The 25,417-nt window shown below is 49.7% G+C and overlaps 8 protein-coding genes across 8 annotated transcripts; 6 read left to right on the plus strand and 2 right to left on the minus strand.

Moving 5' to 3' along the window:
• The first annotated feature begins 7,709 nt into the window (after positions 1-7,709).
• LOC136790418 (histone H4) lies at positions 7,710-8,402 on the plus strand. Its single transcript, XM_066994118.1, has one exon. The coding sequence runs from the start codon at positions 7,729-7,731 to the stop codon at positions 8,038-8,040; it is 312 nt and encodes a 103-aa protein (XP_066850219.1). The 5' UTR covers positions 7,710-7,728; the 3' UTR covers positions 8,041-8,402.
• Positions 8,403-9,049: 647 nt separating this feature from the next.
• LOC106045137 (histone H2A type 2-C) lies at positions 9,050-9,514 on the minus strand. The gene has a single exon (XM_066994081.1). The coding sequence runs from the start codon at positions 9,470-9,472 to the stop codon at positions 9,083-9,085; it is 390 nt and encodes a 129-aa protein (XP_066850182.1). The 5' UTR covers positions 9,473-9,514; the 3' UTR covers positions 9,050-9,082.
• A 300-nt stretch (positions 9,515-9,814) lies between these two features.
• On the plus strand, positions 9,815-11,036 carry LOC136790414 (histone H3). Its single transcript, XM_066994076.1, has one exon. It carries the CDS (start codon positions 10,422-10,424, stop codon positions 10,830-10,832), a length of 411 nt encoding a protein of 136 aa, XP_066850177.1. The 5' UTR covers positions 9,815-10,421; the 3' UTR covers positions 10,833-11,036.
• Positions 11,037-11,253: 217 nt separating this feature from the next.
• Positions 11,254-12,136, plus strand: LOC136790415 (histone H2A type 2-C). The gene has a single exon (XM_066994089.1). It carries the CDS (start codon positions 11,540-11,542, stop codon positions 11,927-11,929), a length of 390 nt encoding a protein of 129 aa, XP_066850190.1. The 5' UTR covers positions 11,254-11,539; the 3' UTR covers positions 11,930-12,136.
• A 474-nt stretch (positions 12,137-12,610) lies between these two features.
• LOC136790417 (histone H4) lies at positions 12,611-13,317 on the minus strand. Its single transcript, XM_066994103.1, has one exon. It carries the CDS (start codon positions 13,294-13,296, stop codon positions 12,985-12,987), a length of 312 nt encoding a protein of 103 aa, XP_066850204.1. The 5' UTR covers positions 13,297-13,317; the 3' UTR covers positions 12,611-12,984.
• Positions 13,318-18,157: 4,840 nt separating this feature from the next.
• On the plus strand, positions 18,158-19,813 carry LOC136790419 (histone H1.03). Its single transcript, XM_066994123.1, has one exon. It carries the CDS (start codon positions 18,206-18,208, stop codon positions 18,863-18,865), a length of 660 nt encoding a protein of 219 aa, XP_066850224.1. The 5' UTR covers positions 18,158-18,205; the 3' UTR covers positions 18,866-19,813.
• A 2,035-nt stretch (positions 19,814-21,848) lies between these two features.
• LOC136790422 (histone H4) lies at positions 21,849-22,733 on the plus strand. The gene has a single exon (XM_066994133.1). The coding sequence runs from the start codon at positions 21,892-21,894 to the stop codon at positions 22,201-22,203; it is 312 nt and encodes a 103-aa protein (XP_066850234.1). The 5' UTR covers positions 21,849-21,891; the 3' UTR covers positions 22,204-22,733.
• Positions 22,734-23,845: 1,112 nt separating this feature from the next.
• Positions 23,846-24,851, plus strand: LOC106045132 (histone H3). The gene has a single exon (XM_013195482.3). The coding sequence runs from the start codon at positions 23,888-23,890 to the stop codon at positions 24,296-24,298; it is 411 nt and encodes a 136-aa protein (XP_013050936.2). The 5' UTR covers positions 23,846-23,887; the 3' UTR covers positions 24,299-24,851.
• The last annotated feature ends 566 nt before the right edge of the window (positions 24,852-25,417 follow it).

Raw genomic sequence — 25,417 nt, forward strand, 5'->3', positions numbered from 1 at the left:
ACAGAACTGATGTTTGGAACACATCTTCTCTATGTGAAAGAAATACATGCAGGACCAATATTTTGGAAAGTTATAACGCATTTTGCAGTTTGAAAAAGTGTTTGCTCCACAGTCGGAACAGACAGATAAGAAGGAATGGAGAAAGGTAATCAGGCAATTAAAAAAGGTGGTGAAGGATTCTAAAGAAAACAGGAATCACAGTTTCACCTCTATGTGAGCAAATGAGAAAAAGGAAAAAAAAAATTTATGCATGTTAGGCATTTTAGGCATATTTTGTTATAGAAAGACCTCAACAAGAAGGCCCTACCTGAACTCTTGCCTGCAGTTTGGTTTTCCCAAGAGAGAGTGGAGGGAGGTAGACTCCCTCATTCATTAGAAAAGGAGGAGAATGACATCAGGATCACCAGAGATGCCTTTGAAGAGATCATCACTGTAATATCTGCTATATCTGAATGACTTCAATTCTTCTCACCTCATGGGCAGCCCAGCAGGCCACACTACATCACAAACCTGTACATGATTGCAATCTGAGCACTACAAATCACTTCCCTTCAGATGCCCAGCTCTGTCCAACTTTTGCATTTTTCTATTAAGACCTCTTGGTGTAAGCAAGGAGACACGAACTACAGCCAAGAGATGGTGCAGCACGTGAGAACTATCAGACATTCCCATCTCCAGTTTAGGACCTGCCAGTACTTAGGACCTGCCAGTACTTGTTCCTCAGAAAATGATCTTTGGGTTATATTTAGATATATGTGCAATAATGCAGGGTAACATGGCAGTTGTTCTCAAGGAATTTGGTTAGGAGGCATTAGCATGAGAGCTAGCCATGCAAACATGGTTCATGGGCTACTCTACCAGCTGTAGGAGAGTCCTGTGATGGATCTTTCTTAGACAGCTGGAGAAAGTACAGTGGGTATGCCCGAGCAGCACAGCCCCTTCCTTTCCTCCAAGCAACAATTTCCAGCGATTTAGTTGAGGGTCTTTACGCTGTGCGCTGCACTCCTGTGTACATGTTCCCCAGGAATGAGGTGTAAATACTCCCTGCAACCGTGATTACACTCATATTACAATGTTACACCCATGTCTTACTTGCCCTCAGTGACTTCATCCTTTATCCGAGTTACAAATGTAATAACTCTTGTGATCCAACCAGCCAGCACAGTTTAACAGCTTTTTAACCCTTTGATAAGCAATTTTAAAGTAGTACCTACCAAACTACAAACTCATTGCAGTTCTGCAAGTCTTTGCCTGCATAATACCAATGTTGCTGCTGATGCTGTTGTTAAGACTCCCAGGTGTAATGAGGCCATGCTGGGCTTTTTAAGCCAGCATAGGGCTAAGCATCTGTAGTGGGCAGGACAAGTAGGGTAGGGCAGTGGGTGACTGTCTCTGTAGACTCAGCTTCCTGGAATGTTGCACACTCCTCCCTGTACTCTTGGTTAAGGGATGGGGCACTTATTGAGGCCTCCCTGAATCATTGCTATGCCGTGTCATTTTGGAACTGAAAACCTAGTCCTTAACCTGGATATGGCAATAGAGGAACAGGGAAGGATGCCCTTCTTGGTGTTGTCTGTAGGGGAAGGGAAAATAAGCAACAAAAATTTGGAGGTCAAAACCTTCCCCTGGAGCAAGGGAGAAAAAAGATGCACTTTGCTCCATACCATACAGGAGCCTCCACTGTTGACTGGGTTAAAATATTTTTACTTTTCTCACACTCCAGCAAAGAAAAGGTCCTCATTGTCAGTCAGCTATCAAAGAACAGTATTATTCATGTCTTAAAGAACTTTGGTCTTCCAAAACTAAAGTAAGGCATTTGACAGATGAACTTCTGGACCACCCTGGCATGCTTTGAATGTAGTCACCAGCCAGAGATCAAGAATGTCAGGCCCTGAGGCAATCTATCTGTGATAGGTAAGAAACATTAACAGAAGCTCAACCATCCATGGCTCCCCAAAGAACTCCTTTCCACCCAAATTGATGGTGCTTTTCTTCTACCCTCATTTAATAACAGTGAATGTCACCAAGAAAGTGGGCTACCACATTGTCCTTTCAAAGCAGTGTCTCCATCAGCATGGAGGCCTGACTGCTCAGACCAGTGAGCAGCCCACACAGAGCAATGCTGAGCAGCCTGCTCTTACTCCCCACAACCCCTTGGCAATTCTGCACCCTTTCTGCTCTCCACCCTTTACTACTTGTGTGTCAGTGCTCCCCGTGAATGCTGCTAAGAGCAGCACTGATGCTTGCAGGGAACAATACGGTCAATCTACATGCTCCCCTACCTCTAGTTAGAGCTATGTTTGACATTTCTCAGGGGACAAAGTGACTTTGGGCTGGTACATGCATACAGAGCAGGTCCACAGATCACCATCTCCTTGATGGGTAACACCCCAGGTGCTGATGAGACAAGACTCAAGGTAGATTTGGGTTGAAACCCAACAACCACCCCTTTTTTTTGTCACACAGGCAGTGACAGTGGTACCCAAATACCATGTAGGCTAGGCACATGCCATCACTGAGAGCCAAAGTGTTTTGTCATACACCTTGTGAAGTTGCTCTTGCTAAGGGATGCTGCCTTGCCAGTTTTACTGAGCTGTGGGGGTGAAACAGGTCCTTGCTCCAGATAGGGCTGTTTATGCCATCATTCTAGAGCAGGAGTATCACAAAGTAGCATTAGGTTGGCAGCGATGTAGGCTGGCTGCCTTGCTGTAGAAGACAGCAAAGGAAGTTTTGAAGAGGTATTCAATGTTGTGCTGTAGCTTATGTTTTTTATAGCACATGCTTTGTAGCTGTGCAAGCTAAGTGCTAGTGCCAGAGAGGCACTGTACCCGGTTAGGAGGTCACCCAGACTGCCAGGGACAGTGGTAGGGCTGGCTGGTGCCCCTGTCTTCCCACAACAAACAAGTGAGGGCAGTCACTCAGCACTCCTGCTATCAGACAGCTAGGAAGCCAGGAATTTGGCTTCACAGGCTGATGAGTGAGATATGTGTGTACAGTGTGGGCACATTCAAGAAGTAGTCCTGGCATTTTATTATTTCATGTATTTTGCCTGCAACTTGCCATGTGTATGCTAGTCTGAGGAAGTAGTTAAGTAGTTAAGTGTATTAAAGTCTAAACCTTGGCCTTCCTGATACAGATTTTTTTTTTTTTACATACTGAAAATGTAATGAATCTTTTGTTGATTTTGTACATGAAATAAAGAGCAGAATAACAAGCTTAACTAGTGTGTTGTTTGAATTTAGAAGTCTGTAACACCTTCCATTTAACTATAAGGTTTAAAGACCAGGAACCAAAGCCAGCATTGAGCAGCTATGGGCAGGGATGAGCCTCTGTCCAGCTCTATAGAGTCAGCAAGTAAAGAGAAACCAGGTGGGTTTTGGGGTTTTTGGATTTACCCAAACTGCAATAGGAGGCCCTTACAAGGAAGGAAACTTCATAGGCCCCATAATCCAAGTCTGTTGATAAAAGGGCCTGCTCATTATTTGAGTAATTCTAACACCAAATGTCTAGATTTAATGCATATTCACATAAATAAGCATTTTCTGGTGGGAGGGGAGCAGGAAGAGAGAGAAAGAAAAAATGGAAACAAACAAAAAAAAAAAAACAGTGTAGGATAAACAGTTGTACCAAAACCTAAGTGGAGACAAAGGTGTAATCTCTGCTTGTTCTTTAATTAATTCTTTAGAAGAAAAGAGGCTTTGGCATGCTTGGGTGCATGGAAAGGCTTTCAAGGGTTACTGCTGTCAGCCACATCACTGTACAAGGCCAGAATTATTTGTTTGCTTTTGACACTAAGGAAAAGGTAAAGGATTCTTGTACTTAAAAAATATTACTTTTTAGGTTTTTCTGTTTTTATTTTACAACATGTGCTTATTCTCATAACATAGTGATTCTTGAAAATGATTTTAGCTCTTTTTTGTAACTTCCTTCCCACTAAGGTGACAGGACCACCTGGTTATGGCCTCTTCAGTGATGAGGGAGACATTTGCTCATGCTCAGATAAGGTCAGGGACACATAAGATGTAACTCTGGGAGGGGATAGAGGAGGAATACAAGGTGTAGTAGTAGAACTTGATTCTGCAGTTAGGGAATCCTGGATCCTGAGCAGGGAGAAATGAATGAGCAATATGAATGGGGCAGCCTTGAGATTTCCCTGCCCTTTGTAATGGATTCTAGATAGCGACTTGTTATCATAACACTGCAAGAATTGAGTCATTCACAAAAAACTGTCTTGTGGGCCAATATCCCATCTGTGACAGAGGCCAGTTAAATTAAAAAATGAAAAATAAAAAATAAAAAAGAGTATAAGGACACTATCTTACCAAAATGATCCCTTAGCTCCTAATGATTTGTAGGCCAGAGGCACCCTGAGTCAGAGGGGATGTCTTTGAACTGGAGAGCCCTGAATGGATTTTTTATCCGGTGTTTATTGACTTTCTCTGTATACAGCATCTCTCGTTTCTCTTGCTTTAGGATATGATTTAGCATGACAAATAATAAGAGGCTGAGAAACAGGGACATTGAAAGTGAGTGCGGGAGATGAGGAAACAGTTGATGGACATGTATACTAAGTGGGGTTTATCCATTTCATTGAGGAGAATCTTGTTTATATGCAGTTAAGTGGCTTGTCTGTGTGTGTTTGCAAAAAGCTGGAAAACATACTTTCTATGGTGCAGATGAAGCAGGACAAAGTGGCAACCAGAACAGTGGGAGAGCTGAACACCCTTTCTTGTGGCTGAGGAGAGGTGAAGAGAGTATGTCTATAGGGGAGGGAACGACAAGTAATTTGAAAGGACAGAGGAAAAAATCAGAAGCCTTCAAGGCCAGGCAGAGAGATTCCTGTATAAAATATCTGAGCTGAAAGATGCTGGGAAAGAATGACCTCATTGTTATATTTTTAGATCCCATCACTTGCACAGACCTTCCCTCCTGGAGTCACCAGGACTGAGGCAGAACCAATGCCAATGCCAGCGAGAGAAAGGCTTGTCAGAGTTCCCAGAGCCTTTCATCTTGACAGGCTTTCCTCTGTCTCTGGATAATGAGGTGTGTATCAGGATTGTAGTCACACTCTCCATACTGGAATTATGCAAATCTTACAGCCCCAGAGGGCTTCGAGCTACTGAAAGGAGCCCTACAATTACAGACAGCAGAAACTAAGGTATGGCTTTAACTGTTGTGATGACTGATTTTCAGTCGTGAGGTTGTGTCACAGCAACGAAGACATATTACATGAAAAAAAAAATAAAAATACCTATCCACTCGGAATGATGTCAGATCTTTGCAGTCATGGAGGTACATATGCACATAGCTGAAGTAGCCACTTTTGTTGTGCGTTTGATGTGCATGACTAATTTTCATCCAATTAGTAGCAGTGATCTAGATGGATGTATAATCCTTTTTAAGCGTGACCAGGATATTTGTGACTTAATCTTAAGCAACACTCCAGACACAGGAGAGAAAAAAAGGATCAACTCCAGCTCCGTGCTGATAAAGCCCATCATGGACTCGACAGCGATACCACAGTCTGAGAGTCAGGCATAGCCAGCTTCTACAACAAGGTGTACACTTTTCTCTGACCTGAGGTGAAAGCATAGAAGTGGCTTTCTTAACGCCTTGTAGCACAAAGCAGATGCTAGCATAAGGCCATGGAGGTGACCCATCAGACCTTACATTTAGCAGCCAGTTCTCAGCACTACCATTGAGTTCTTGCAACGTGACCTCAGAAGTACCGAGACATGGTTCACATCTTAGCAACAGCAGTCGTCAGCAACACACACACAAGTTGCTTGTTTCAAAAAGTGGCTAACATGAGTCTTTGACTAATTCATGGTTGTGCAGAGGTGAGCTAAGAATTTCTTTCCCCATCTGGAAATTGCTTCTATCTCTTACTTATGCTTAAGTTAGTTCTCAGGCTCATGTGTATCAAACTGATGTAGCATAGTCACTTATATAAGGAAATGGGTTATCTATGATGAAGGCAAATATCTTGGAATGAATGACAAAAGGCTTTCTTGAACTTACAGCAATGGACTGGGGGAAAATGGCTTTCCTACAGTTGCCTAGTGCAGCATGCAGGGTGTTTTGAATGCAATAATTCAGAGAAGTTATCGCCTGGAGACACAGTGGCCCAGTGGGAGGTGACCTCCCAGCTTCTGCTCTTAAGAGCAGTCCCCAAGAGTCGTGTAAACGTGACCGAAACAAGCCACTGGAAGTGGCCATGATAATTCTAAAGTCATGGGTGCTCCAGGGGATATTGGGAGACATGCTGCGTGCATTATCCCAGCCACAAACCTTATTACATGCTACATTCATTTATGAATTGAGGAGACTGTAGGACTGGATTTAGAGATTTGCAGGGACACCAAAAACAAACTTCCCAGTGAGTAGCATGCATAGTAAGCATGTACCCAAATTAGTGGACAGGTATTTTATGCTAGAAAACTGTATCTGCTTATTATACTTACTAACAAATACATGATCTGTGTAGGTGAAGTTCAAAGTTTTGGTTCCAGGTACATGAAAACAGATTGATTTCACACAATTGATTGCCACTCATGTACTCCTTGGCTTACCAAGTACCCTGTGTGTCAAACAGGCCACTTAACAACAAATAAGAGAAAATTATAATCTATTATACAATTCACAAGGAACAACAGAGGCAGATATTTCCTGAAAAGTTGCTGATCGTGCAACTACAAAATCCTTTAAAGTAAATACTTCATCATTAATTTACCTAGAAAAATTAGTAGTTTTGGCAATATATGACATGGGAAACAACTCCTGGAGATTTCATCAGCGAAGTATGAAATCAGACTTCAAACATAATTTCACACAAAGGTAATATGTCATTGGTTCAAGATTAGATTGCCCCAAAAGTACACTGGGTTGGCCTCTTTATAGCTTCATTTGCATTTTACTTAGAAATGTAAATAATGGGATAAAATATTTACAATAATATTATTACCATAGATCATAACTTGCAAACTCTAAATAAAGGAGTCCCTAGTGAAAAAATAATAATGAGAAAGCTAAAAAATGTTTGAAGATAATCAGATGTCTGAAATAAACTGTGTACTGTATTCCCGTAAACAGTAGCAGAAATCATCTGGATGTTTAGGTAGAAAAAAGGAAAAGGAAAAGGAAAAAAAGAAAGAAAAAGAAAGAAAAACTCTCGATAATATGAAGCCTCTAAACTGATTTCAAAACCTGCTGTTCTCAATGACATGCCCAGACACCACCTTACCGCTAGTGCTTTTATATAGGAAAGCATGAGAAATTAATATCTGCGTTTTGTAAAAGTGTTGGCTGTCTCTAAGTGCCAATGATGACAGCTATCCCCAAACAACAAAAAAAAATACTAATTTATTGAAAAATAAATAAATTAATAAGAATTTAAAATAGTATCGGAGAAATGTATGCAGTCGCGCCCCGCCCCGGAGCGAAAGAAGGCCGGAGCGCCGCCGCCCCGCCCGGAGCCGCCGGGGCTTGGGGGGGCGCGGCCGAGGCGGGGCCGGGGCCGGGGCCGGGGCCGCGGCGGGGCCGGGGAGGTGCCCGAGAGCGGCGGCGGAGGGCGAAGGCCCCGCCCCGCCCGCAGGAGGGGACGCGTCGCCGGCACCGCCCCCGCCTCGCGCCCGCCCCTGCTTCCAACCAGGTCGGACCCCGCGCTATAAAGGGCGCGGCGCGGCAGCGGGCCGCTCACAGCTCGGCTCAGGCAGCAGCGGCAGCGCCATGTCCGGCAGAGGCAAGGGCGGGAAGGGGCTCGGCAAGGGGGGCGCCAAGCGGCACCGCAAGGTGCTGCGCGACAACATCCAGGGCATCACCAAGCCGGCCATCCGGCGCCTGGCGCGGCGCGGCGGCGTCAAGCGCATCTCGGGGCTCATCTACGAGGAGACGCGCGGCGTGCTCAAGGTGTTCCTGGAGAACGTGATCCGCGACGCCGTCACCTACACCGAGCACGCCAAGCGCAAGACGGTCACGGCCATGGACGTGGTCTACGCCCTCAAGCGCCAGGGGCGCACCCTCTACGGCTTCGGCGGCTAAAGCGCGCAGGCAGCTCTCGGACCCTCTCGACACACCCCAAAGGCTCTTTTAAGAGCCGCCCACCTTGTCTTCAGAAAGAGCTGTGTCGCCCTTACTGGCATTTGTGAACCTTTAGCTGTGCAGAATTCTGTTCGATTTTCTTGTCACTCATCCCACCGATGTTTTGGTGCCTAGCACCGGATCGATTTGTCGCGGTGCTTGAGGCTGTTACTTTGCAGTGCTGTTACGTTGTTACCCTTCCCACTTCCCTTGCTGCTCCTTGCTTTTAGCAGCCATTTTCAGGAGACCCCGGCTGGGCCGCTTGTTAGCTGAGAGCGCTGTACGGGCCGGTGGCTCTTCTGAGGGAGGCACCCCCCCGCCCCTACTAAGAACAAGCCTGCAAAGTGCTGGGGGGCGAACTCCAACTCTCCCACGGCTGTAGCCGCGTCCGGAAAAGCCGCGAGCGAAGGGGCCCCGAGCCCCTGGCTCTAGCGACCAAGGTGGGGGGGGGTTGGAGGTATCTGCCTTGTCAAGCGCCCTGAGGGCGCAGGGGAGCCGGTTCTTTCCTCCCATTGACTCTACAGCCCACAGAGGAAAAAGCGCAGCGACCACGCGCGCTGGGCTCGCTTCAGCACGCAGAGTCCGGCAGCCGCGGGGCCGGGCCGTGACTCCCGCAGCGAGTGGGTTGAGCGCCCTCGCCCTTTGCAAAGCCCGCGGGGGGCAGCCACAGGCTCCAGCCCCTCCTGCACCCCGGGCGGCTCAACTCGAGCCCGGCTCGCCGGAGCTGGCGGTGCCTGGGCTCAGAGCGCTGCTCCAGGAGGCAAGTGCGGGGCCCACGAGGAACGGCCGGGGCTGCTCGGCCGCAGACGAGCTCGCCCATGTGGAGCCTGGGCCCGGGTGCAGGGGAAGTGTCCCACACACTTCTAGCCAGAAGAGCGAGTTCCCTCTCCCTCCTCTACCCCTTCAGCTGGAGCGTCTCAAACTCTTTCTCGAGGCTGTGGGTGGCTCTGAAAAGAGCCTTTGGGTTTTACTGGTCTGCTCCGGGCCTGCCTCCGGGACCTCTTCACTTGCTCTTTGCCTTGTGGCTTTCGGTCTTCTTGGGCAGCAGCACGGCCTGGATGTTGGGCAGCACCCCGCCCTGCGCGATGGTGACCTTGCCCAGCAGCTTGTTGAGCTCCTCGTCGTTGCGGATGGCCAGCTGCAGGTGGCGGGGGATGATGCGCGTCTTCTTGTTGTCGCGGGCCGCGTTGCCCGCCAGCTCCAGGATCTCGGCCGTCAGGTACTCCAGCACGGCCGCCAGGTACACCGGGGCGCCGGCGCCCACCCGCTCCGCGTAGTTGCCCTTGCGCAGCAGCCGGTGCACGCGGCCCACGGGGAACTGCAGCCCGGCCCGCGACGAGCGCGACTTGGCCTTGGCCCGCGCCTTCCCGCCCTGCTTCCCGCGCCCAGACATCGCCGATCGCTCCCCGCGCGCTGCACGCACACGCCCGACCAACCGCCCTCTGCGGGTGAATTACCCGCGCCCTGCGGCCCGCCCTTATATCGCTTCCCTTTGCGCGGCCCGCGCCTCCTGATAGGCCGCGGCGCTCCCGGGGAGCGCGCAGCCAATGGCCGAGCGAATCTCGCCCTGACCAATCGCGGTCGGAGCTCGGCCGCTGAGGCGGGGGGGGAAGAAGGGAGGGAAAGGCAGAGCCGGGGGGACTTGGGGGGGAATACGGCTGGGGGGGGGGGGGGGGGGGGGATGGTGTCTGGCAGACGAAACGCGGTAAATTTCAATCGAATCTGACAAAGATTCAATGACTTTAAACAGCGCCTGGTCCTCATTTTCTGACTAAATTTAAAGCGTTGTTACTATATTATCAGAAAAAGAGAGTAGAAATTTTCACTTTAATTCCATTACGCTCTTTTCCATTTTTATGTTCCATCGATACCACTTTTTGCTACCTCCTAATTATTTTCTTACAGTATTTCAAAAAGTTAAAGTAAGGCTTCCTATAAATTAATGATAAACTTAAGCCTTTCTGCATGAAAACATCGATGCCGAAAAAATATATATTTTTTTTATAGGGAAAATAAGGAAATAAAGAAAACTGAAAGTAAAATATATTAAATGCTTTGTAAAGATTCTTGAGATAGTATGGGAATGTAATCCAGAAATGGAAGAATCAGTTGTTACTGTGTATAAGAAACTGTCCGCGTGACTAAATGCATGGAAATAACAAAGACCAAACCAGTGCGTGGTCCGTCCCAAAGGCGGTAAATTTAAAATTAGAATCCACCAATGAGATTAAGCGTTTACGTATCCGCCTATCAGAGCTGGGAACGCTGCTATATATACAGGCAGTGTGCAGGCGCGCTCTTACTTCCCTTGATTGCTTCACTCAGTGTACATCTTCTTGGTGATGGCGCGCACGAAGCAGACGGCGCGTAAGTCGACGGGCGGGAAGGCGCCCCGCAAGCAGCTGGCCACCAAGGCGGCCCGCAAGAGCGCGCCGGCCACGGGCGGCGTGAAGAAGCCGCACCGCTACCGGCCCGGCACGGTGGCGCTGCGCGAGATCCGGCGCTACCAGAAGTCGACGGAGCTGCTGATCCGCAAGCTGCCCTTCCAGCGGCTGGTGCGCGAGATCGCGCAGGACTTCAAGACCGACCTGCGCTTCCAGAGCTCGGCCGTGATGGCGCTGCAGGAGGCGAGCGAGGCCTACCTGGTGGGGCTCTTCGAGGACACCAACCTGTGCGCCATCCACGCCAAGCGCGTCACCATCATGCCCAAGGACATCCAGCTCGCCCGCCGCATCCGCGGGGAGCGTGCATAAGCAGTTTTAAGCCACAAAAACTCACTTGGAGAAGAAATTATCATCATCCCAAAGGCTCTTTTAAGAGCCAATACATAAACAATCAAAAGAGCTGTGGCACTCTATTGGAACTTAATTCAGTACTAAACCTTACTTTAAGGTATAGGTATTGGGTAAAACAGACTACCCTTCTGAAAGTAGTTTATAAATTGGTTATTAATAAGTACAAACACGGAGTAGCACGTTTCCTTTGCCGGATCTCTCCGCACCCGCTGGGAGGCACCCGCCCAGACAGCCCGCCCCGCCCCCATACTGAAGTCCCCCTCCAGGTCTGCCCTCCTCCCCCACCCGCCTCAGCGGCCGAGCTGCCGTAGGACAAAGGAGCGGTGACAAAAGGGACGAGGAGGACGGGGGCGGCGCGGGAGCGGGCAGCGGCGGCCGGCGCCGGGCATTCGCACCGCGATCGGAGCGGAGCCGCCCGCTGCGAACATCGGCGTCATTGGCTGGGCCGAGAAGGAGAGGTGGGGCGGGAAGGGTCGCTGGGCCGTGGCGATTGGTCAGGGCGAGATTCGCTCGGCCATTGGCTGCGCGCTCCCCGGGAGCGCCGCGGCCTATCAGGAGGCGCGGGCCGCGCAAAGGGAAGCGATATAAGGGCGGGCCGCAGGGCGCGGGTAATTCACCCGCAGAGGGCGGTTGGTCGGGCGTGTGCGTGCAGGGAGCGATCGGCGATGTCTGGGCGCGGGAAGCAGGGCGGGAAGGCGCGGGCCAAGGCCAAGTCGCGCTCGTCGCGGGCCGGGCTGCAGTTCCCCGTGGGCCGCGTGCACCGGCTGCTGCGCAAGGGCAACTACGCGGAGCGGGTGGGCGCCGGCGCCCCGGTGTACCTGGCGGCCGTGCTGGAGTACCTGACGGCCGAGATCCTGGAGCTGGCGGGCAACGCGGCCCGCGACAACAAGAAGACGCGCATCATCCCCCGCCACCTGCAGCTGGCCATCCGCAACGACGAGGAGCTCAACAAGCTGCTGGGCAAGGTCACCATCGCGCAGGGCGGGGTGCTGCCCAACATCCAGGCCGTGCTGCTGCCCAAGAAGACCGAAAGCCACAAGGCGAAGAGCAAGTAAAGAGGTCCCGGAGGCAGGCCCGGAGCAGACCAGTAAAACCCAAAGGCTCTTTTCAGAGCCACCCACAGCCTCGAGAAAGAGCTTGAGACGCTCCAGCTGAAGGGGTAGAGGAGGGAGAGGGGGAGAGGGAACTCGCCCTTCTGGCTAGAAGTGTGTGGGACACTTCCCCTGCACCCGGGCCCAGGCTCCACGTGGGCGAGCTCGTCTGCGGCTGAGCAGCCCCGGCCGTTCCTCGTGGGCCCCGCACTTGCCTCCCGGAGCAGCGCTCTGAGCCCAGGCACCACGAGCTCCGGCGAGCCGGGCTCGAGTTGAGCCGCCCGGGGTGCAGGAGGGGCTGGAGCCTGTGGCTGCCCCCCGCGGGCTTTTCAAAGGGCGAGGGCGCTCAACCCACTCGCTGCGGGAGTCACGGCCCGGCCCCGCGGCTGCCAGACTCTGCGTGCTGAAGCGAGCCCAGCGCGCGTGGTCGCTGCGCTTTTTCCTCTGTGGGCTGTAGAGTCAATGGGAGGAAAGAACCGGCTCCCCTGCGCCCTCAGCGCGCTTGACAAGGCAGATACCTCCAACCCCCCCCCCCCCCACCATGGTCGCTAGAGCCAGGGGCTCGGGGCCCCTTCGCTCGCAGCTTTTCCGGACGCGGCTACAGCCGTGGGAGAGTTGGAGTTCGCCCCCCAGCACTTTGCAGGCTTGTTCTTAGTAGGGGCGGGGGGGTGCCTCCCTCAGAAGAGCCACCGGCCCGTACAGCGCTCTCAGTTAACAAGCAGCCCAGCCGGGGTCTCCTGAAAATGGCTGCTAAAAGCAAGGAGCAGCAAGGGAAGTGGGAAGGGTAACAACGTAACAGCACTGCAAAGTAACAGCCTCAAGCACCGCGACAAACCGATCCGGTGCTAGGCACCAAAACATCGGTGGGATGAGTGACAAGAAAATCGAACAGAATTCTACACAGCTGAAGCTTCACAAAAACCGGTAAGGGCGACACAGCTCTTTCTGAAGACAAGGTGGGCGGCTCTTAAAAGAGCCTTTGGGGTGTGTCGAGAGGGTCCGAGAGCTGCCTGCGCGCTTTAGCCGCCGAAGCCGTAGAGAGTGCGCCCCTGGCGCTTGAGGGCGTAGACCACGTCCATGGCCGTGACCGTCTTGCGCTTGGCGTGCTCGGTGTAGGTGACGGCGTCGCGGATCACGTTCTCCAGGAACACCTTGAGCACGCCGCGCGTCTCCTCGTAGATGAGCCCCGAGATGCGCTTGACGCCGCCGCGCCGCGCCAGGCGCCGGATGGCCGGCTTGGTGATGCCCTGGATGTTGTCGCGCAGCACCTTGCGGTGCCGCTTGGCGCCCCCCTTGCCGAGCCCCTTCCCGCCCTTGCCTCTGCCGGACATGGCGCTGCTGCTGCTGCCTGAGCCGAGCTGTGAGCGGCCCGCTGCCGCGCCGCGCCCTTTATAGCGCGGGGTCCGACCTGGTTGGAAGCAGGGGCGGGCGCGAGGCGGGGGCGGTGCCGGCGACGCGTCCCCTCCTGCGGGCGGGGCGGGGCCTTCGCCCTCCTCCGCCGCTCTCGGGCACCTCCCCGGCCCCGCCGCGGCCCCGGCCCCGGCCCCGCCCCGCCTCGGCCGCGCCCCCCCAAGCCCCGGCGGCTCCGGGCGGGGCGGCGGCGCTCCGGCCTTCTTTCGCTCCGGGGCCGAGCGCGCCCCCGATGTCGGCGTGCTGCCTTCTCCGTGCCCCGCCGGACTGCGTCCCAGTACGCCCCTGCGCAGGGAGCCGGTGGCGGTGGCGGCCCCTCGGGGCGATCCGTCGGGCCCCGGGCTCGTCCCAGGACAGCGGCTTCGAGCGGTGCGGGAGCTTCGCTCCTCTGCCTCTGCCTGGCTTGTTGTCTTCTGCCATCTGCTGGGCGTGAGTTCGTTTTCATCAGTAGATTCCGAAACTTTTTAGATTTGATGAGAAAAACAGGTTCTGGAGCATGTATTGATTTTTTTTGGTTCTGCTGATCTTTTTTCGTAGTTATCATGAGTATTTTGTTTATTACTTCATTTGTCTCCAAATCTTCATTTGAAGAAGCATCACAGCTTCTTCATTATTAACATATCTACCCTTGGGTGTAAATTACCCTGTAGCTCTTGAGTAAGTTTTATTTGTAAGACGGATTGCAGATCTTACAGATTTTTGATTTCTTTTCTTCATTTGTGCATTGCAGAAAATCCTTGAACTTTTCATCTATAGTTCTTTTGGTGCTTTTATAGATTACAACTAATATATTTTTTAAATAATTTATAAAAAGAATAGGCCAACTATAGCAAATATCCTTTTAAGTACCTGTGTAAATTCTGGATGCATTTCTTGCATATTTTCTTAATGATCACTGTTCCCTGTTCTCTTAAATTATCTCCATTTTTACTTGTTCTTGCAATACTCTTCTTAGCTTCAACTTCATAAATCATCAACATAGACTATTACTACAGAGACCAGAGAGGTTTTATTAGTGCATTAATACTTTTATGTGAGGGTGAAAATATTATTTATAGGTTGCAAACACAAAGTCAACCTCTTGTGAAGACCAGAGTTGAAGATGTGAAACATGATCATCAGGTGTAAGATGAATGTCAAAAGGTTACACACAGAAGCAATAAACAGTAGAAATCACTTCAAAAGGTCTGCCTTTTCCTTTGTTCTTGTTTATCTGCCTAAATTCTTTCAAATATTGGAGCCTTAGAAAGCAGTACTTCATGCACATCTTATTTCACACCTTTTGAAATATATTTCCACTCACTTATGTATCACCTTGCTACTTTTCCCTACTGTTTCCACTTCAGTATATGCTGAAGTATTCACCTGTCAATCTATTCATAAGTGCAAGGGTTAAAATCTTCACAAAATAGCGAAGCAGTAGGGGGCCTATTTGAGATTACAGAAATCCACTGTCCCCTGAATTTCGGGGTATTATTCATGAATTCCAAGCTTCAAGAACTGGATGGAAGCTCTCTTGAAAGCTTTCTCTGATTCCAATGTCAGGTCTCATAGTTGTGATTACTGGATTTTAAGTAAATAGTTCTTTTATGCAAATGATCATTTAAAGGTTTCATCAGTCATGGTGTTAAAGGAGAAGAGGAGCTTCAAGAATTATAGGACAAATTTCTGTCTCTGTATCTTAGCAGAAGATCCAAATAATATTTTGTGTTAATATAGTAGAAAAATTAGTTCTTGTTAAGTTTTTATGTTGCAATTACATTTATTAATTTGTTTGTTTATTAAATAGTCAAACTAAAGCAGTGAACTAATAGGCATTGAACTAGAGAGGCACTCCTTTTAGTGTAGAAATACGTAGGCTTGGGCTGCAGTAGGCCGCAAAAGAGCTTGACCGATTATACCATAGAAGGAATTAGGCTTACTGGTATCAGTAGTGTTGGGGAACTCCATTTACTGCTTTTGCCACTTCTGGGAAAATAAAAGACATTCCAAGTGCATTAGGATTTTCCCCAAGCATCCTTGGCTTCCCTCACTATTACACTCAAACTTTGCTTGTGTCATAACTGGAGTTTCCAAAGGGCAATAACTGCTAGCTGCCTGTGGGCAAGATGGCCCCATTCACGTCCTAACTCTGCAATTCTGGATGGAGCTCTAATCTGATATTTAGAAAAGTGCTGTAAGTCACCTTATTCTTCAGTCAGCTTTGGGAATTTGAGAACTGAAAAACAATTCTTTCTAGCCAATCCTTATTCCTAGACCTATACTGTTGACTAAGCAAAAATTGTTCCTTCTTATCATTTCCGCTCTTGTGACGCTGTGTCAGCTTCAGCTGCAGACATTTGGTCTAACGCTTTATCAGAAACTGTTCTTGCTCCACACAGGAGAAAGAAAAAAATTAGAAGTTCCAGCCCATTGGAGCAGCTTCTGTTTCCTCAGTACCAATGTATCAGTCCTCCAAGAGTGATAGTGAAAAAGGCTGGAAAACAGGGAAATAGGTTTCATCTGTATTTTAATGGCATTTCTTTGATTTAAAAATAATAAGTTTTCCTGATAATAAGGCAAGTTCTGTTGTATGAAGAACAATGTGATTTTGAAATTTCCTTCAAATGTAGAATACAGGCTCTTTGGAACATTTTCTTGTGCATATCTTGCCATGAACTACAGCCAATAAGCCACAATTTATGGTGAAGTTTATTAAGAATCTTTCAAAGACTGATAAGGATGACAATATTGTTTACTGTACAAGTCCAGAGAATTGACAGAAAGCTGCCATTTAATGTAATAAGTTTGAACAGAAAGACAGCAAGAAAGTGAGCAAAAAGAAAAACACACGTGTGCAAATGTTAATGAACTAGAGAGTTCTTAGCTCCTCTGTCTCTGTGAGGACTTGATATCTACATTCATTGTTACAATGGGGTCACTGCTACTAGTTTAGAAAAATCTTTTCCTCAGAGTGTCAGAACTGCTTGCAAGACGGTCTTCAATAATGTCACTGAGGAACTTAATTCCCTGAATTTTAAGAAATAACCACCAGATAAAATGGGCATAAAAATTATTTTTCAGTTTCTGTGTTCATACGATACTCAATACTGCAGCCTCATACCTAGCATTTCTGTCTTGCTTGTTATCACAGCCAGATCATTCAAAAGACATATTTACCTTTGTTTTACAGGCTGATCTGCATTCTCTGGGACACCTCACATAGCCATGTATTTCTTCATCATTTCACCTCCAAATAGAGAAAAATAAAATAAAAAATACACATATTAAATTACTGAATAATTCAAGTCCATACCATGGTGTAGGGATTCCACATGATTTGCTTCGAGTGACTTTAAGAAAATACAATTATTAAAAAATGTTCAGAGGGGTCATACGATATTCCCATCTTCTTTCATTTAGCAGAAGATACTCTCAGGATATAGTTACTGTTATTTCTTGGGGACATGCAGTTTCACGTAAACATGTGTAAATAGAAAAGAACATGACACTTCCTGAAAGTAACATGGAGACTCAAGACAATGTATTTGTATATTTTCCCAGCCCCGGGCTTCTGGAATTCCATGCCGTACAGTCATTTGATTTACTTGTTACAATTTCTTGTAGGCCTGGATAGATCTGCTCTGCTGTTTTGAGTGGCAGATGATAGCCTACTATCTATTGTGTGAAACAATTTTATCGCAGGCAGGCTGTTAAATGTTTCATATTAAAAAAAAAAATAGGCAACATGCAGTTCTAAAGGAGGGGAAAATTTTGAAGGCTTGAAGGCAGAAACTGAGAAATTTTTTTTTGTTTGTTTGCTTGCTTGGATATGGAGCTGCCACTGTCGAGGAGAAAGAGACCTCTTGAAATGGTGTAAAAAGCTATCTTTCTTCTAAAAAGATCAAAGCGGCAAGTCATCGGATGCTGTCAGCAAAGCAATACACTTAACCATCAACATTCCCTCATTAGAACAGGGAAATCAGTTCTGCATAATAAAGGGCCCTGATCGCACTCTCCAAGGGAAGGATTTGCAGCTTTACCTCACCGCTCAGGTCAAATTTTCACTACGCCCCAGATTCTGCTTTTCAAGGAATGTTAATAATTTGCGATACACAGGACACACTTCTTACGTTTTAAGATTAAAAGGCGGTGTACTGCAATAGCAAGTATGCTGACTCCCGAATTCAGCAGACGGAAGCAGCCCCCCGAAGGCTGTATCGAAAGCACATTCCCAGGAACATCAGCCCTCAGAGAGGCGCAGCGGTGCTTTGCCCCGCTTCACACCCAGGCGGGCGCAATGTAACGCCGGCTTTCCCGCACGCTGCTGGAGCCCCGGCTCCTGCCAGACGCGGGGGCGGCCGGAGGGCCGCTGAGCTCCCGCACCCGCACGGGGGGGCCCCGCTGCGTTACTTCCTCGGCGTTATCCCCGCTCCGCGCGGCGTCCAGCCCTTGGAACCGCTCCGGTGTCGGCCCTGCTCTGGAGGGGACCTCCCAGAGCGCGGGATGCCCCGCGGGCCGGGCCGGCGCGGCGCTGGGCGGGTTTTAACCTAAAAGACAAAGCCAAACTTTCCCTCGCCCTGGGTAGGAACGGCCCCGCGCCGCGGGGCCTCTCGGGTCGCTCGCCTCTCCTCCTTCCAACGGGAAACGCCGGCAGCCGGCGGCACCCGCGCCCCCCTCCCTGCCGGTGAGGAGCACGGGCGGAGACTCCGGGAGGGGAACGCGCCCGGGGGAGGTGGCGGAAAGCGGCGGGGCCGGGCCGGGCCGCACCAATCAGCGCGCGCGGCGCTGCTATAAAGGGGGCGGCGGCAGCGGGCGCGCCATTGCTCCGCCGGCTGCGCAGGAGGCGACATGGCCGAGACCGCTCCCGTCGCTGCGCCCGATGTCGCCGCCGCTCCTCCGGCTCCGGCCAAGGCAACCCCCGCCAAGAAGCCGAAGAAGGCGGCGGGCGGCTCCAAGGCGCGCAAGCCCGCGGGCCCCAGCGTCACCGAGCTGATCACCAAGGCCGTGGCCGCCTCCAAGGAGCGCAAGGGGCTCTCCCTCGCCGCGCTCAAGAAGGCGCTGGCCGCTGGTGGATACGATGTGGAAAAGAGCAACAGCCGCATCAAGCTGGGGCTCAAGAGCCTTGTCAGCAAGGGCACCCTGGTGCAGACCAAGGGCACCGGCGCCTCCGGCTCCTTCCGCCTCAGCAAGAAGCCCGGCGAGGTGAAGGAGAAGGCGCCCAAGAAGCGGACGGCCGCGGCCAAGCCCAAGAAGCCGGCGGCCAAGAAGCCCGCCAGCGCCGCCAAGAAGCCGGCGGTGAAGAAAAGCCCCAAGAAAGCCAAGAAGCCGGCGGCTGCTGCCACCAAGAAGGCTGCCAAGAGCCCCAAGAAGGCGACCAAGGCTGCCAAGCCCAAAAAGGCAGCGGCAGCAAAGAGTCCGGCAAAGGCGGTGAAGCCCAAAGCTGCCAAGCCCAAAGTGGCCAAGCCGAAAGCGGCTAAAGCAAAGAAGGCGGCTCCCAAGAAGAAGTAAACGGTCCTAAAAAACTCCCGTCTGCCTTGCAGACAACCCCCAACGGCTCTTTTAAGAGCCACCCAACTTCTCCGCAAAAGAGCTGAAACACTGTTTCTTACTTTTTTATATGTGGTTGTCGGTGTAACTCCCGTTCTCTGCCGCTACTGTTGCTGGCAGTCCCTCAGATAACGGTGCACACAACTGCTTCCTTCTGCGTCCTTGTTCTCCGCGGGCGGCTCCGGCAGAGCGCGGCACCGCTCGCTGCTGCCCGGCGCTGTGCGAAGAGCCCCAGGGCTGCCGCGGGAAGGCCCCCGGGTACCATCCCGGACACGCTGGGTTTCGGGCAGCGCTCAGCGACCCGGCCGGTGGCGGGAGGCAGCTCTCGCAGCCGCTGCTCCCTCCCTCATCAGCCCGGGCACTGCGCCGGGGGGGGCCGCGCTCGGGGCCGCTCCCGCCCGCGCCCCTGGATCCGTGCCGGTTTCGAAAATCCCGCGCTGCTCGTAGATTGGCTGCGCCTCTCGGGCTTTTCTGGTGCGCGGGAGTTTTCGGGTTAAACAGACGCCCCGTCTCTAATCCGACAGGCGGGGACTTACGTTCTTCCCTCGGAGGAAGAGGTTTATGAGTTTCCTGCTACGAGCCTGCCTCACCGCTGCGGGCTTTTTCACTCCCAGTCTAATTCTGCCCCCCCCCCGGAAGTCGTAGGGTGAGGGGGCTCCGGGCGGCACGGGGGTGTTCCGTGCCGCCCCTTGAGCTGCCCGTACCCCCGAGCTGCCCATATCCCCGCTCTCCGGTTGAGGCTTTTGTCCCTTAGAGCCGCTGGTCTTAGTCCTTGGCCGGGAGCCAGGGGCTCGTTTCGCCAGGGGAGGCGGCTCCGGGCGCTGTCGGAACCCGCGGGGGATCGGAGCGTCCCCCGCCTGTCCCCCAACATCGCCCCCGCTCCCCCTTCTGCAGCCGCCGCCTCTTCCCGGCGATTTGACCGTGCCCTCCTCCCGCCGCCATTACCGCATTCAAGGGATGCTTTCCCTCTCCTTAGCTGCGGCTGGGTGCTTGGTGGCAGGAGAAAGGAAAAGGGATGGGACGGGAAAGCTGTTTCCTCGCTTCTAGTCATGGCTCTGGTATCAGCGTTTCCCCGGAAGAAGGGAGAAGGAAGAATTTCGTAGAATTACCTGCTCAGCTCTCAACAAAAACGGTTGATCTCAAGTCAGTAGCTCGTAAATCCGAAGCGATTACCCCAAAACGGGGTCTCTGCGGTTTAGAGAAGAAATTGAGACCTGATTACCGTGTTGTTGAAAAAAACAATAAGTAAACGTTCTAAGTCCCTGTGCTACAAGGGAGTGAATACAAAACAGACCCTTCCCTATTTGTGGTTGCGGAAGGTGCCTTAAAATAAAGACATTTTCCTGAAACGCTTCTCTTATGCTTCTTCTGTATGTCCACCTAGAATACAGCTGACATTTTGGCCCTTGTTTGAAATTGCCTCTTCCTCTACATAACGTACAAACCTGCATACACATCACATTTTTTTATTTTTTTTTTCTTCCCCTAAGATTTTCGGGCCACGTCCCTGCACCCTGACAGCTCAAATTATTGAGCTGAGATGCATCTGCCTCTGGAGTGGAGGTGTGCCTAACACGCTCTTGTGGTTACCATAAGTGAAGGCTGTCGGCTGTCACACCAACTAATTTTTAGAGTGTTTCACCCTACTGCTGACACTGACCCGATGAGACCGGGTCCGATGCGATTCTCCAGCTGCCTACACCGGGTTAAAAAGGAGTGGAGTTTAGCTGGGTACGGTCAAACAAAAAGCTGTGCAGTGAGAGAGAATGGGGGCAGTGGTGGTGGTAAGAAGCATGTGAAAGCAACGTTTCAAAGGCCGAAAATGTATATTGTTCATAGATTAATGTGATGTGTTACCTTTATGGAAGGATACATTTTATGAAGCCTCTCAGCTTGAAAGGAGGGGGATTTAAAAAAACGTCCATGAGAGGGCAGCAAACACTCAATAATGGAAACATCTATTTCATATGATCCTTTTCAGCTTGAAAGCCAGCTACTTAATGTCGGTCACCGAGATCTTTGTTAAACACTGCTTGCAACAGTAATACCGCAGCAGATTTTCCACCCCAAAAGAAAGCAAAGTAAGAAGCGAATACTTTCCCCCTAAGGGTAAAAACACCTTGCTTTTTAGCTCTTTAATCTTTCAACCTATTATAAAAATGGCTAAATTGGTGTTTAAACTACCATAGGAATGGAAAATATTATGCAAGTATTTGTCTAAAGAAAACATTTCCTCATAAAAAATAATAAAATGCAGTAAATAAAATTAAACTCTCTCGTTTAACATACATTTTTTGTTGTTAGACTTTCATTGAACTAACGTTCAGAAAAGGCAGGAAATAGAGATTAGAAAGAAATTCAAGGAGGAGGAAAAAATTCTTAGAAATGCTATTGGACAGATTTTGCTGCAAGACACTCCATTAAAAAAACCCGAGGAGCAGCTTTTTAAAATACTACATCCATATATATGAATCAATGCTACTGGAAAATTAATCGAAGAGGTTAAATTCCAGTATAAACTACGTACCCATATTTTAAAATAAAAATTATAGCTGAAAGAGAAATTTCAGAGTTGCAGTAACCAGGATACCCTTATATGACAGAGATTTTAGTTTCAACTGAGCGTGACGTAGCAGATTTAGGGGAGGAAAAAAAGAGGAAAAATAAAAACTTCTATAGGTATATCTTACCCGATACCTTTTTAATCTGAAAAAAAAAAAAAAAAAAAGAAAAGAAAAAAAAGACCACACACCAAAAATCCGAACGTAGCGTCAAAGCTTGAGCCCCAGGAAGGACAAGTCTCTCGAACCCCCCATTTTTGTGCTACCGGGCCTCGCTAAAGCCACGGCAGGGAGATTCGGCGGGAGCGAACCCCAGGCCCCGCCCCTTGCCTGCGCAGTCCCCAACCAGGTCGGACCCCGCGCTATAAAGGGCGCGGCGCGGCAGCGGGCCGCTCACAGCTCGGCTCAGGCAGCAGCGGCAGCGCCATGTCCGGCAGAGGCAAGGGCGGGAAGGGGCTCGGCAAGGGGGGCGCCAAGCGGCACCGCAAGGTGCTGCGCGACAACATCCAGGGCATCACCAAGCCGGCCATCCGGCGCCTGGCGCGGCGCGGCGGCGTCAAGCGCATCTCGGGGCTCATCTACGAGGAGACGCGCGGCGTGCTCAAGGTGTTCCTGGAGAACGTGATCCGCGACGCCGTCACCTACACCGAGCACGCCAAGCGCAAGACGGTCACGGCCATGGACGTGGTCTACGCCCTCAAGCGCCAGGGACGCACCCTCTACGGCTTCGGCGGCTAAAGCGCGCAGGCAGCTCTCGGACCCTCTCGACACACCCCAAAGGCTCTTTTAAGAGCCGCCCACCTTGTCTTCAGAAAGAGCTGTGACATTGCGTGTGTTGTTCGAAAGGGCTGTTTGCTGAAGCTTCTGTCTCAATAGCGTCTTTCTATTGTCAGTTACTGTTTCCGAAGAGCTTATGGTAATGGTGGTTTCATGTATTCCCTTCCCAATATTAATTACAAAGTTGCTTGTGCTGCAAAAAATTTTTTTATTCTGTTTTTTAATTCCCCTGTGAATGCTGAGCACGCCGCTAAAACTTAGTGTGCTTTGTGACCAAAACAATGATTTGCTAATCACAAATGTTTCCTTTTCACAGAACTATGCATAATCTGGAATACTATTCAATATATTAATCCTTACAATCTTTTCTTATAGCTGAACATAGCTTATCTACGTTTAGAGAAAAAGGGGAAACATGAAAAAAATGAAAACTTGTCCCATATGAATGTTACCTTTCTGATAATATTTCTAAATAAATTTTCTTAATGTAATCTGGTCTCAGTTCCTTGTGAATTATTTTTAAGTCCCTTTCAAGTGTAGGTATTTAATACAGATTTTTTTTTAAAAAGTACTTTTTAAAAAATATTTTAGTTCAACTTTCTCCCTCATGTATCTGGCAACACATCTTAAAAAATTATCCCTATCCTTTAGTTATTCTATCAGAAGGATATTTGTCCACAGGCTCCTGTCATTATACAGCTCTCCTTCCCAACTGAGATGTCCAGGAAGACTTAATGTTTTATTCTTTTCATCATAGAGGAAGATCAAATGTAAAAAACAGACAAAACTTCTTTTATAGTTATATAAAAATATTGGTTATAAATGTCCACTCACAAATGGGTGTCAGTAGATGCTCATGGTCACTTCTGGGTTTCTTACAAATTAAGCTCTCACCAGAGGAGTAAAGCCAAAACAAATCAGTCTTTATTCCAAAGTGCTTTTCATTACACCAATATGTCCCTTGTCTAAAATTTCTCAGTCAAGATTTTAGCTGACAATGCTTATGATCTCATGTTAACTTTCTTTAGCAACAAGTAAATGATGTAAGATAAGTAACTGAAAAGACTCATCTTGATTGTTACAGCTCGTAGCATAATGCAAATTTATAGCTGTGGCAAGTATAGGATTTCTTATGCGTTTCTCTCTGTTTGGGGAATTAGGGGATTTTTCTTTGAGGCTGTGGGGTTGGTGTGCCTGTTACTGTAAGAGGGGGATGTATAAAATAGTGTTAGTAGTAGTAGTATGATAATGATAATTATTCTGTAATCAGCTTACCAAAATAAACTGTTAAACTAATTTATATAAAACTGCATCTTCTTCGAGCCTCCACACGGCTCTTAATCTGTCAGGAATCTGGGAGAGAGGGAAAGCCAGAGAAGCAAAAGCGACGTGAGCGCTGTGTCTGAAATGCGCCCCCTCCCCCGCCTGCTGCGAACACGGAGGGCGCCGTAACTCGGGGGGAAGGGGGGGCAGGGCAGGCAGCGGAGCATCCGCCTTCCTTGGGCCCGGGCCGGGATTCTCAAGGTACCCAATGGGGTTGGCGCTCCTCTCGTCCAATCAGCGATGGGCCGGCTCTATAAATTGCGGCGCTCCGCAGCCGGCTGCAGTCCCCTGTTCGCAGAGGCTGGTCCATCACTGGTGGGCGATGGCGCGCACGAAGCAGACGGCGCGTAAGTCGACGGGCGGGAAGGCGCCCCGCAAGCAGCTGGCCACCAAGGCGGCCCGCAAGAGCGCGCCGGCCACGGGCGGCGTGAAGAAGCCGCACCGCTACCGGCCCGGCACGGTGGCGCTGCGCGAGATCCGGCGCTACCAGAAGTCGACGGAGCTGCTGATCCGCAAGCTGCCCTTCCAGCGGCTGGTGCGCGAGATCGCGCAGGACTTCAAGACCGACCTGCGCTTCCAGAGCTCGGCCGTGATGGCGCTGCAGGAGGCGAGCGAGGCCTACCTGGTGGGGCTCTTCGAGGACACCAACCTGTGCGCCATCCACGCCAAGCGCGTCACCATCATGCCCAAGGACATCCAGCTCGCCCGCCGCATCCGCGGGGAGCGCGCCTGAGGCTCCTGCCCAGCCCTTCCCCCCTCTTCTGCTCCGGCAGAGGAGGCTGCGCTCAGACCCAAAGGCTCTTTTAAGAGCCACTCCATGCACAATAAAAAGAGCTGTAGCACTGTTCTTAAATAGTTTTCAGAAATAATAACTTTCAATATTTTTTTTTCCAGAGTGCAGCATTAGGTTTGAGGCCCCAGCTCCTCCAGATTCTTGTTCAGTTATTGCCCATATAGATATGTATTTCCCAAGTATTTTGAGGTGCTGAGGATTTGTTTTATTAAGAGGTTTATAAAAATCTTAGAGTGCAGATTGTATATTTTTCCAATAATCAGCATATCTTATCTGCTTGAACTTGCACTTCCATACGTATTAATGAAAAGATAGGTGCTCTTAAAGAGTCAGAAAAAATATTGAGCAGCATTAGAATTCTAGGATTAAATAGCAGGTAGTGGTAGCGTGAAAGTATGTATACATGGCTTTCTCAGTTAAGAACATCTCCGATATAAGGACTTGCCTTTGCTCAAATCTTCACTGACACATACACAGGCCTTGTATTAAGCTTTGGATTTGTAACAGAGAAATAGGAGTTTCTCCTATTAATTTGAAAAACATTTTCCCCTCCTCCCTTGTTTGCGAAAGCTCCCATTCATTACCTGTGGTATGACACTAAACCTGGGATGGCACTGAACATGGGCCAGGAGCAAAGGGTGCTCCCCTGTCAGAGCAGTCACCTGTTGCACTTAGAAGATGCTGAGTGGTATTTGCACACTTTCTCTTAGACATACTTGCTGTGCCTTACAGTCTCAGAGAGAACACTCCAAAGGATGAGAAAAGAAGATGGCAACATACACTGACTGTAGCAATCTGCCCAGAATGAGGTTGTGGATTCTTTCCTTCTTGTGCTTCCCCCCCACCAAAAATAACAAAAGTCCCCCAACACATTTATTATCTTCTTGTCCTTAGTTTGAAGTTAGGTTGTGAATGAAGTAAAGAGATGAAAAATTACCAAACGATAAATGGAATGGACGGAGGAGCTATTCTGTTTTTTGATTTTTACATGTTAGGAACAGAATGTGTGTGTATATATTTATATATATAACATAGATTTCACCCCTATTTATGTGTAAA

Source organism: Anser cygnoides, chromosome 1 (genome assembly GCF_040182565.1).
Source record: "Anser cygnoides isolate HZ-2024a breed goose chromosome 1, Taihu_goose_T2T_genome, whole genome shotgun sequence".
NCBI lineage: Eukaryota > Metazoa > Chordata > Aves > Anseriformes > Anatidae > Anser > Anser cygnoides.